Source organism: Pelodiscus sinensis, chromosome 13 (assembly GCF_049634645.1).
Source record: "Pelodiscus sinensis isolate JC-2024 chromosome 13, ASM4963464v1, whole genome shotgun sequence".
NCBI lineage: Eukaryota > Metazoa > Chordata > Testudines > Trionychidae > Pelodiscus > Pelodiscus sinensis.
In genome coordinates, this window is record NC_134723.1 from 54269 (window position 1) to 67160 (window position 12892).

Consider the following 12892-nt stretch of genomic DNA (forward strand, 5'->3'; position numbering starts at 1 on the left):
TGATCAGTTTCAACAGCGGCTGAATCTGGACGCCAGTTCTGACTTACATACAGATTCAACTTAAGAACCCCAGGCATCCCCAAGTCAGCTTCCTGTAGTCAGCCACTGGTCAGTTTCAGCAGCGGCTGACTTGGGGACGCCTGGGGCAGAGCAGCTGGGGTGCTGCTGGGTTGGTCCAGTAGCGCCGCCGCTCCTCGTCGCTACTGGACCAACCCAGCAGCACCCAAGCTGCTCTGCCCCAGGCGTCCTGATTCAGCCGCTGCTGAAACTGACCAGCAGCGGCTGAATCAGGACACCTGGGGAAGAGCAGCTGGGGTGCTGCCGGGTTGGTCCCGTAGCGCCCAGAGCGGTGCTACGGGACCAACCGGCAGCGCCCCAGCTGCTGTACCACAGGCGTCCGGAGCAAAGCCGCGGAGCACGGGGGCAGCGGGATAACCCATTCGCGTCGTGGCTGTCCTGCTCAGGCTCTGCGGCTTTGCTCTGCTTTGCTCCCCGTCCCCCTGGTCTGGAGACCAGGGGGACGGGGAGCAAAGCGGCGGAACACGCGGGTAGCAGACAGCCCTGACGCATCTGGGCTGTCCGCTGCCCATGTGTTCCGCCGCTTTGCTTCCTCTCCCTGGTCTGCCGGAGACCAGGGAGAGGTAGGGCCCCGTTCGTAACTGCGGATCCGACATAAGTCGGATCCGCGTAACTCGGGGACTGCCTGTAGTATAGATAAAAATTAATGAGATTATCTACTTAGCACTAGGTCAGAAGCACTTATATTAGTTTTAATCCATTTTAATTAAACAAAATGAATGCAGAAAGTTCTAATGATCAGAGTTAAAGCTAAGTTTGCTTGATCTATTGCTTTTAATCTATATCCAATTTGCAGACATATTTCAATGCCAATTACATTATCTGGTTTACAGGTGTTTTCCTTAAGAAAGCACTTGAGTTTTAAATAATGACAAGTACACTTTAAAAGTGATCTGATATATTTTTGAATATGTTCTTTATTTACTTTAAGATTACAATACATAATATTCCCGTTTCAACTATCACTTCAATAATAATACAAGATATATCTATTTCTAAGTACTCAAGATAGATTTCACATAAATACCTTGGTCAAGTCTATTTATAAGGGCTCGGCAGGCTACTTCTGTTTCAGGACTTGGGTTATCCAACACCTGTCGACACCACTTTATAGGAGATTCTGTTTTTTGATGTGCAGTGGATTTTCTTGGAGAGACATATAGCCTTAAAAAAAGGAATTGAAAAAGTTATTCTGAGTAAATGTTCATTAATTCAAGACATTGGAAAGAAGAGGAAGAAAGCCATCCAAACAAGATTTATGTATTACATCTTTGATCCCATGTGAGAGGACTAAGCAGAACTACATTTAAGGTTACAATAACTTAGTCTACTTCAGTGAAGATCCACTCAAATACACTGCAGTGCCTACATACAGTAAACTGTATAACTGGAGAGTGTATAAATACATACAGAATATAAGACTAACAGAGGTTTCTAGGTTCAAGTACCATTTCTCCTCCATATTTTCCACAGATGTATTAATTGGTTCGAAGAATCTGAGAGCATCTTTCTAATGTCATGACAGAAAAATGGACTGAATTTGATAAGTGTGACTATACTTCGAGCAAACATGGAGTATCACAAGGCCCAGGAAGCAGTAGAATTCCAGACTCCAGATGCAAAAGTTATGACATTTATTGCACAAATAAGTCATTCAAAATTATATACATGTCCTTTTATATTCACAGCATTTTTTATTAAAACATTTCAGCTTGAAGTCCACATTACCCAATGGATAAAACAAAATTTGCCACGTGGAGAAATTAGTGCTACATCAGGTGTGCATTTATTTAGAGACTGTGTGTGTTCAAGAAAGGTTTAAAATTGATTTGCCAGTAATTTCTTACTTCCAAATCCCATTACAGGCAGACCCCGACTTACGCGGATCCGACTTATGTCGGATCCGCACTTACGAACGGGGCTCTCTCGCCCCGGAGCTCACAGGCAGCAGTCAGCCACCTCGAGCTCCGGGGCGAGAAAAGCTGCTCCCGGTGCCCCTGGTCTGCTGGGGACCCTCTCCAGCAGACCAGGGGCACCGGGAGCAAACCGGTTTGCTCGTGGTGTCCCTGGTCTGCTGAAGACAGTCCCCAGCAGACCAGGGGCACCGGGAGCAGCTTTTCTCGCCCCGGAGCTCGAGGTGGCTGACCGCTGCCTGTGAGCTCCGGGGCGAGAAAGCCCCGTTCGTAAGTGCTCTGGCAAAGCCTCAGAAGCGCGGGGACCCCGCCGCGGCTGCGTGTTTGCTTCCTGTGTCCCTGGTCTGCTGGGGGGGGCGCAGCTAGTGTGCCCCCCCCCCAGCAGACCAGGCTTTTGTTGTGGACCCTGGGGCAGAGCAGCTGGGGCGCTGCCGGTTGGTCCCGCAGTGCCGCTCTGGGCACTACTGGACCAACCCGACAGCATCCCAACTGCTCTGCCCCAGGCGTCCTGATTCAGCCGCTGCTGGTCAGTTTCAGCAGCGGCTGAATCAGGACTCCTGGGGCAGAGCAGCTGGGGTGCTGCTGGGTTGGTCCAGTAGCGCCGAGGAGCGGTGCTACTGGAGCAACCCAGCAGCACCCCAGCTGCTCTGCCCCAGACGTCCCCAAGTCAGCCGTTGCTGAAACTGACCAGCGCTGACTACAGGAAGCCCAAGGCACAGTTGCTCTGCCCCGGGCTTCCTGGAATCAGCTGCTGATCAGTTTCAGCAGCAGCTGACTTGGGGTTCTTAAGTTGAATCTGTATATAAGTCAGAACTGGCAGTCAGTTTCAGCAGCGGCTGAATCTGGACGCCAGTTCCGACTTACATACAGATTCAACTTAAGAACAAACCTACAGTCCCTATCTTGTACGTAACCCGGGGACTGCCTGTATAGTTGAACCAGCTCACTATATCAAAAGCTTGTTTTTTTAAATCTGACTGTGCAACAAGTTAACTTCTTCTCCAGCCCCTAAAATCTGAACACATGGTAATCAGGTGAGCCATAGCTTTCTATATAAACAAAGGAGGATTTTTTATATACAACTTTAGTTACCAATTTTATAAACTGTTTTAGATATCGGTACATGGACACAGGATTTTGCCAACTGTATGTACAAAATAGTGTATTAATATAGGTGTAACAACAGTAAAAGCAGATTTAGTGAGAGACTTTAGTTACAACTGATGAAGGGGTACAATAGCATTCCAATTGTATTTTATGATCAAGTATTTCTTTATTAGGAAAGGACAGAGCATACCAGAATCAATTTAAAAGGGGACACACAGTATTCTTTTTCAGAAATTAAAAATGGATATGGGGGACTTAAGCTACAAATTGGTCCTGAACATGTAAGAAAATATGTAGATATTTAAAATTTATAAATTTGATTAACATTTCCCTTCTGTCCAGAAAACCTCACGAAAAAGGCCAACCATTATTATATAATTTTGAAGTTGAAGACATTTCAAATCCTGTAAATGTTCAATACTGAATGGAAATACATTGGCTTTATACATATATATCCCATTTATTTGTCCATACAGTTATTGATCAATAACTAATGCTTCTCAGAAACAATACTTATTTTAAAAAATTATAAATCTTCATTTATAAAAAGAAAAGGATCAGATGCTTCCTCTTACAGCACACATTTTATGTTTAAAAATTTTAAATGGTAAAAGTCCTTTTTATTTAGAATTCCATCTTCCTGTTATGCTGTTGATATACTCTTTTCAGAAGCCAGTAAATATAGTATTTTGCCTGAAATATTCAAATCTTTACAAATTTAATATAAACACTTTCATCTTATCACACATGTGGTGCCTTTGCTGACTGACATTAGTATTTTTTGAAGGGAAGAGGCTTGAGGATACTGAAAACTCCTTGCAACCATTGTCAACCTCAAATTCTTAATCCGTACTTCTGAAAATTCAGTGAAGACATAACTAAGGCTTTGTCTACAAATGCAATTGATTGACAAAATTTTTTTTGTCATTAATAGGTGTCTCTCTCACACGCTGCCACCACCCCCAAATGGCAAAATATTTTGTAGCGGGCAAGTGCAAATGTTGCCTTGTCAGCAAGAGCACTCTCCGGCTGACAAACTAAAAGCCAATCATGAGGGCTAGAAATATTTTGTTGGGAACAGCATTCACACATGCCAACTTTCAGCAACAGGGCTATGTCAACATAGCCTTGTCACTAAAAGCTGGAATTTAGGGATGTTAAATATCAGTTAATTGAATAGTTGATTAACCTCATGAATTCTTATTGGTTACTCGACTATTCTATAGTTCCTGGGGGTAGGGCCAGGAGCCAGTGCACTCTGGCCCCACTTCGAAGAGCTCCCTGCCACTCCGCGCTGCTATGTTGTGGGAGCTGGTCCGTGAGGGGAGCCAGTTTAAAAACCAGCTCCCCTCACAGACCAACTGCCTGTTGCCCCATGCTGCTGCCTCTGATACATAGTCTTAATGTATAGCACCATTCTGTATAGTCTTCAAGCTAATTCCCAAGAAGACTGCCATTTATAACAGTTGTTTACACTATTGTACATACATTGAGAGAGATTCTGTGCCACACATTCAGGCTATTACAAAAACTTGTATGGGCTACAGTGAAGGGGTAAATTCCTCCAATTAAAAAGTAATTCATTAGGTATCTCATTGGTTTTTTTTTCCCCAGAATTTTTTCCCTCCCTACCTTCACTTTGTCCTCTAAGTCCAGGTCTACACTACAGGAGAAGGTCAAAATTAAGATACACAACTCCAGCTACGTTAATTACATAGCTGTAGTCAACGTACCTTAATTTGAATTTTCACTCTCTCTCCACAATGGAAGTATTCCTTATGAGCAGGAGGCGTATCAGCACCCTATGAGTTTGATTTAGCAGTTCTTATGCTAAATTGAACTCCGGATGATCAAATACGTCAGCCTCAATCTTCTACATAGGTGAAGACAAGCCCCAACAGATTACACTGCAGCTTTTCCCTATGGTATCCCGGTGTTTTGCTTCTTTCTTTCTCCCTACTTCCCATCTACTACCTTCCCCTATAGCCAGCTCACCCACCAACTCTCACACACATTCTCTCGGGGAAAAAAAAGTGCAACAGAAAATTTGCTCCTGGATCTCAAGCTCTGTAGTTTATAAATCAAGTTTCCTGCTTGTTCATTTACCAAATCAGTGATTTAAAACAATTTTTTTATTTTTAAAACTAGATGTAAAATAACAAGGAATGACCAAAAAAGGACTGGATTGAGGGGTTGTGGGAAGAGATACAGAAGATAATGAGCTAAATTCTAGTTACATACACAGCTAGTTAATTTCTTTGTTTGTAAATTGCTTTTTTACATAGCTAAGTACAGAAATGGACTTCTTTGAAGGGCAATCCTTCAACAAGTAAAAGGTAATGACTGTTACTTTATATAGATTTATTTAGAAAGTTTCTTGCAAGTTTGATAAACACACATGGCAGGAAGCCAGGTTTCTCAGACTAATTATTTCTGGTACAAGCAGATAGACCACTTTGAGAAGCTGTTTACGAGAGAGACCCAAAAAAATGAAAACAAAGAGACACGATGCAAACCTCAAAACTATTCAAAGTGAAGACTGTTAAATTTCACATAGTAACTCATCTCTGAGCAGGATGTATAATATGGATCTCTGATCAATGTGATTTTTTTGAGACAATGTAACTGGTTTAGAAGCTGGGTGGAAGAGCTCCCTCAGGACATCAGTGGGTTCCTGTAGAACTAGACCTTTACTAAGAGGATATCTTCAGAAGAGAGTTGAAGTCAAAAATAACTTTAATATTCCATTTCTGTCTAACCAAACTTCATGACTTTTTAGCATTTAAATGTCCAGAAATAACCTTTAACTCTGTCCCTTCATTTCAATCACTCTTTATATTGGCCCTGAGCTTTCAAATATCTACACGTTTAAACTTGTCATTTATACTGACAAGGTTGTAAGTCTCAATTAAAAATGTCTGACAAAATAATCACAAATAATCACAATGTTAGGTCAACAAAATGTTTTAAGAAATGTAAGTCCAAAGCAGAAGCTACCAACCAAAAATCTGATCTCCAAACTCTTACTAATCATGCAGAAGACCAAACTGATGATTTTTTCTGCACATGCAATACAAACTTAAAGGAGGAAACAACTTCTAATTTAACCCATTTTGGTTACTACTTATAGGCAAGGCTGCTCCACACTTTCTATTATAAGACTATTTTAAATGGTTTTAACTGCCCAACTTCAGTTGAAATTTGCATATGTTCAGTAAAGACTGGCTTTTAGCAGCTATTTCCAAAGATTCCATTCGCACTGCATGTTCCATCCCCTCACACTTCTCCACATGTGACTGCACTGCATATGGACCATCTCTAGAGAGTGTCCAAGTAGAAACATGCCCTGGACTACAGGGACTCAAGACTCTTCCCTGTAATAGCTACTCTAAAGTGGGACCAGGCACTTGAACTGAGTTCAGGAACCCAGTATCTTCTATCCTCTCAATAACTTCCCAGCTGGCATACAGGCAGTATGGAGACAGATGCAATCTGATTCAAATGCACAGACGAAAAGCCAATTCAAAGGGGGAGAGAAAGAACAGGCTGGAACAAATTGTCCGATGAGAGTTGGAATTCCACAAAAGGGATGAAGAGAGGGAAATCAACAATGGGAGTTGCAACAGGGCAGGATATAATTGTTTAGGTAACACTCAAGGAAGAGAGGGAGACTAGAACTGAGGCCCAGGTGGGGGAAGAATGAGTTAAGGAGGGGAGGAAAGAAATGACAAGAACTAGGAGGGGAAAAAAAGTCAGGCTGGCTGGGTAAAGAGACGGCACAAGAAGTGGCGAGGAGTCCTGTGGCACCTTATAGACTAACCGAAGTGTTGGAGCATAAGCTTTCGTGGGCAAAGACCCACTTCGTCAGATGCACGTAGTGGAAATTTCCAGAGGCAGGTATAAATATGCAGGCCAGAATCAGGCTAGAGATGACGAGGTGGATCCAATCAGGGATGATGAGGCTCACTTCTAGAAGCTGATCTCAAGGTGTGAATACCAAGAAAGGAGAAGCTGCTTTTGTAGTTAGCTAGCCATTCACAGTCTTTGTTTAACCCTGAGTTGATTGTGCTAAACTTGAAGATGAACTGTATCTCAGCAGTTTCTCTTTGAAGTCTGGTCCTGAAGTTTTTTTTGCTGCAGGATGGCTAACTTTAGATCTGCAATTGTGAGTCCAGGGAGCCTGAAGTGTTCCCCTACAGGTTTTTGTATGTTGCCATTCCTAATATCATATTTGTGTCCATTGATTCTTTTACGTAGGGACTGTCCAGTTTGGCCAATGTATATAGCAGAGGGGCATTGTTGGCACATGATGGCATATATTACGTTAGTAGACGTGCAGGAGAATGAACCAGTGACGGTATGGCTGATCTGGTTAGGCCCTGTGATGGTGTTACTGGTGTATATATGTGGGCAGAGTTGGCACCGAGGTTTGATGCATGGATTGGTTCCTGAGTTAGAGTTATCATGGTGCGGTGTATAGTTGCTGGTGAGAATATGCTTCAGGTTGGCGGGTTGTCTGTGGGCGAGGACTGGCCTGCCTCCCAAGGCCTGTGAAAGTGAGGGATCATTGTCCAGGATGGGTTCTCCTCTCTTGGTATTCACACCTCCAGATCAGCTACTAGAAGTGGGCCTCATCCTCCCTGATTGGATCCACCTCGTCATCTCTAGCCTGATTCTGGCCTGCATATTTATACCTGCCTCTGGAAATTTCCACTACATGCATCTGATGAAGTGGGTCTTTGCCCACAAAAGCTTACACTTTGGTTACTCTATAAGGTGCCACAGGACTCCTCGCTGCTTTTGCGGATTCAGACTAACACGGCTACCCCTCTGATACCTCCACAAGAAGGATATCCCTTTCTCCTCCCACCCAAGATAGGAACCTTGGGCAAAGAGACAGAGGTCTGTGGTGTTGGAGAAGACAGACTGGATGAGGAGCCAGGAGGGCAGTGGAACTGAGACTAGGCAAGCAAGACAGATTGGGATTAGAAGCCTTAGCGATAGAGACTAAGATGGCAAGAATGAGACTGAAACAAGGAACCAGGAGTGGAGAAGACACAGGCCTAGTATAAGGAAAGTTTGGAGTGGACAGGGAAGAAGAATTTGCCCCAATAGAGCACAATCCCTTCCAGATCTTGGACTAGAGCTTGAGCACCACCATTACACCATTGTCAACAACTGTCTGTGAAACCCACCAGCAAAACTGATCATCTTTCTCTAGTGCTTTTCTCCAGAGAGGATGATCACCTACTATTGCTACTTCTTCAGCTCAAGCAGCGGAGAACTGTAGAGCTAAAGGTTCCAACCCTACTAATGAACTATAAGTATGTAAAGATAATGCTAAAAGAACATTACAGTTGCTGAGTCCAGCACTCAAAAGTTTAAAAATATCAGGATTAAAGTTGCCTTTGCAATCTTGATTTGGCCCCCTGGTGTCATAGATTAGAACAGGGTGGCCAACCCATTAAACAAAGAGAGCCGAAACAGTGGCGGAAAAAATGCAAGGAGCCGCACCGGAATTGTTGAGGAAAAAAAGACGCTGCCCCTTTAAAAAACATGGTCTTAGGCTTTTTGGTCATATCAGGCTCCCATTGGCCGCCGCCATCTTGCGGATGCCATTCTGAATCACCACCGGACAGCTCCTCCGCCCTGGTGAGCACAGGATGCTGTGGGTCGTTTGGAGGGGCAGCTTTGCGAGCCACGGGGGAGGCTTTGCAAGCTGCACTTTTTTGGGGGATAGGGGGGAAGATTAGGTTAGGATCTATCTTTAATCACATGATCATGGTTTTTTTCCCCCTCACAGGACCCGTCTCATTCAGTGGAGAAGATGGACAACGTTCATTTAAAAGCCCAAACAGAACCACAGCACTAGTACAATGCAGTAAGACTTGCATCCCAAAACAATTGCAAGGACATTAAATTTCCAACAAAAAAATAAAATCACCGGCAATCTAAGAATTTGCATAGAAATAGCAGTCTTAGATTTTGATAAAACAAGAATTTGAGCAGTTCCGGATGAGGGATTTTGACAGACATGAGGAGGTCATTTCTGGCCCCTGTTACCACCAGCTCCCTCCAGTCCTGGCCCCACCGCCAGCCTCCGAGCCACCTCCCGCCTCTTGCTGGCCGCTGCTGCCCTGCAGCCCCCACCGCCTCCGCGTGCACCGGGCTCTTGCTACTGCACTGGGCTCTCTGCAGCGCCCAGCTACTGTTGTCATGCTGGGCACCCCACAGCCACTACATGCCCACCCTACTGGACAGCCCCACTAAAGATAGTTTCAAACTGTACCACATTATAAAGTTACTATAGAGAAGGCAAATTCATCTCTATAGAAAATTCAGCACACACTCTAGTAAAACAGGTTACTAAAACTGAGAGAGCCTAACATTTTTCTTTTAACTTGTAAAATGTTCGCTATAGATTTAATAGAAATAAGCTTCTACTGAATGACTAAACATCAGACTAGATTAAGAAACTGCTTTATGAAACATTTATTAGCAGAGCTCTACTCTGAATTTACATCTGTTCTACAAATGAACTGGTTAATGAAACAGCCACCTTAAACAGTAGTTTACAGTGTAGTAATACCGATGTTGGTCCCAAAACCTACTTCTCACACCAAAGGAAGTTGATCCAACAAAAAGATACCACTTCACCCATCTTGACTCTCAAAAAGACAGCTTGAAATAACCACAAATAAGTCAAAGTATACAAAAAGTAGCACTACATGACTATATTGTACAAATGCTATTATATTTTTAACTCACCCTGTTGATTTTAAACCAGAGATGATCTAAATCACAGTGTTTTAAATAACTGACCACCAGGCCTTCATTTTTAACCAACTTTTTTATTTATATTTGTAACTCAATGCTTTATAAAACAGTGCGATTCACTAATTATGTTTAGGTCAGCCTGTGAACATTTTAAAATATGCCTCAGTGTAAGCTGGCAAGCACTTAAGTTCATACTCGCTTAAGTCTTTTGAAAATGTATCAGTCTCCTAACTTACTTATGGCACAATAGGGCAGCCTATTTATAAAGCTTGACCTGGAAAGTTAGTCAGGGGAAAAATATCTTTTTTAAACAGAAAAGCAACCTCTAATTCAGTTTTGTATATATATTTAAAGAGTTATTGTAAGTAGTTTAGGCCTTAGCATGCTTTGTGTTCAATTCTGATGTAATTAATATCATTTTTAAAAAGAAAGTTATTTGTTCTTAATTCACCCAGTTTTTGCAAGCGAAGTCAGATCTGTTAAGGGACTTTAGATGTAGTATTGTAATGGTACTTCTTCCTTTATTGTACTTGAAAGAAGCACACTTAATATGCTTTTGAAGACACAATGACACTGTTTACAGACAAAAAGTTAGACACCTCTGTTGTTTAAGTCCATAACCACACATCAAGATGTGCAAGTTAGTTTTGTTTTGAAAATGATGGACTAGGATTCTGGAAGTCTGGTTTCAGTTTATTACAGACAGGGGCGGCCCGTGAGCCTAGGCAAGTTAGGCGGCCCGGGCGCCCGATAATGAAGTCATGGGGCGCCAGGATGCCCCGTGATACGTCATGGTCATTGACGGCCGTGCAGGCAGGGGCGCCACAGTCGGCGCCCCGCCTAGGGCGCCAGCTGCTGCAGCCGGCCTCGGGCCGCTCCTGATTACAGACAATATGCAACCTTGGAAAAGTCATTTAATTCTCTGTTTCTGTTCCCCAATGCTAATAATACTTCCCTCCCTCACAGGAGCACAGGAGGAAAACAATTGTTAAAGTTTGCAAGGCAAGTTCTACAGCAGGGGTCGGCAACCAATGGCTCACAAGCCAGATATGGCTCTCCTGGAGCTCTTACTGCCCTGCAGCAGGGAGCCAGCACTGGCGCTACGGCCTTTATCTCTCCCTCTCCCCTCCACCCAAGGCTGAAGCGTGAGTGCCAGCTTCCTGGAGGGGGCGGTGGGAGGACAGAAGGAGAAAGCACTGAGGCCCTCTGCCAGATCCAACCTGGGGGGAAGAAGCGAAGCAAAAAATGTCTCGGTGAGACAGCTTTTCCTTCCCTCCACATGCATGAAACAAGCAGCCAAAATGGCTCCATGCGCATCACCCTTTTTCGTCCTCCGGGAAACACTTTCCAAGAAGGATTTGCAGGGGACGCTTCCAGGGAACAGGAGCAGAAGGAGGTGTGTTACACAGTGGCTGCCACGTGGCACGCAAACAAGTGCCCCCCCCCCCCACATCCTCATGCTCAGACCCCCATCCGCTCACACACCCCCCACCAGCCAAACAGCCAGCTTCCAGCCCCCTGGCCAAACTCACCACTGCCCAAAATCCCCACGGCTTCCAGCCCCCTGGCCAGATGCCCAGGCCAAAATCCCCCGTCCCAAGCCCCCTGACCAGACACCTCCTGCCTTCCCCCCGACCCCAATCTCCCCCCCCCCCGCTCTCTGGCCAGAATTCCCCCCCACACACCTGCCCTCTGTCCAGGCAGCCAGCTACCTGCCCCCTTGTCAGGTAGCCTGCCTGCCCCCTGGATAAACCTCCCACCTTCACCACTTCCTACACTCCACCTCCTCCCACCCAGATCCTGCACTCTCACCCCTATCCCATTCACTGGCAGCTCTGTCCCGCACACTTAATCCCTCATTTTTGGCCCCACCCCAGAGCCTAGGGGGGCCCACAAAATCCACTAACCCTGGAACCCCAGAAGAATAAATCTGGCCTGAGGCCTTGAAACTTAGTCTCCTCCCTCCCCCACTATGGGTCTGGAGCACCAGGAGAGTGAGGTATTTCAGTTGGCGGTCACATCAGTGAGGGTCGGGTGGCTTTGGAGGGTTGGTTTTGGGGATTTTTTTGTTTTGTTTTTGCTTCTCACTTGTGTGGCCCCCCAACTGATTTTTCTGTGGGTCAGTGGCTCCCGACCCAAAAAAGTTTCCCCACCTCTGCCATAAATAAAAACAACGTTGAAACCTTTCGTGTTTGACATTATATATTATAAATGAAGCCTGGCCAACAAGCCCCTAACTAGGGCTTAGCCCCCACCATCTGGCCAAAGCATCATAACATTCCTGCACACACCAACCCTGAGTCCATCATATACCTGAACCTCTCATCCTCCCACATCCCCAGACTTCTGCATCCCCAGTCCCATGTCATAACACTCCTGCACCTCCACACTACAACTTTGTGCCGAGTCCATCATACACCACAATCTCCTGCCCTAAGCCCCTCATATTCCAGCCCAGACTCCTGCATCCCCATATCACGAGCCCACTACTATAAGATTGACAGAAGACAGCCTGAATGCGTGCATGAAGTTGGATTTGATCGATTATGATGTAAACTTCAACTAAATGTGCAAAAGATACAGCAGCAGAAATCCTATTAAATAAAGTCTGTGAATACAGATAATCGTCATGTCAATTATCAATAATATTACATTGTATATTTTCAGTCATGCAAATTCCGGGCATTCTTATACAGCTCTTTGTCGACCACTTGCTCTGAATTTTGATGTAGTTTGGCTCTTTGGTTTGAAAAGGTTGCCGACCCACATTTTAGAGTGAGGAGGACAAAAAATATACTAAGTAGAAAAAGGTCATCCACATAATTGCATTTTCCACAGATTGGCAGCATTCCTAAAAATGAATAAAACCCTTCATTTTCAGTTTAATTTGATTTTTACCAAAAAATCTCAGGTCTTATTTTTGCCAATTTTCACTGTACTTTTGTACCACTCAGATATATAAAAAATAAGTTGTTTTATTAGGAAAATACAGTACCAGGCAAGAGATATGTTTTCAG

General features: G+C 44.3%; 1 protein-coding gene across 4 annotated transcripts in view; it reads right to left on the reverse strand.

Moving 5' to 3' along the window:
- The window catches only part of LOC102447375 (SLAIN motif-containing protein-like), a 70322-nt gene that overhangs the window by 47953 nt on the left and 9477 nt on the right, over positions 1-12892 (reverse strand). For all 4 annotated transcript variants that reach the window (XM_075941207.1, XM_075941208.1, XM_075941206.1 and 1 more), the window contains exon 3: positions 1106-1242. In XM_075941207.1, coding sequence (XP_075797322.1) covers positions 1106-1242 — 137 coding nt within the window. The remainder of the gene's footprint in view (positions 1-1105; positions 1243-12892) is intronic.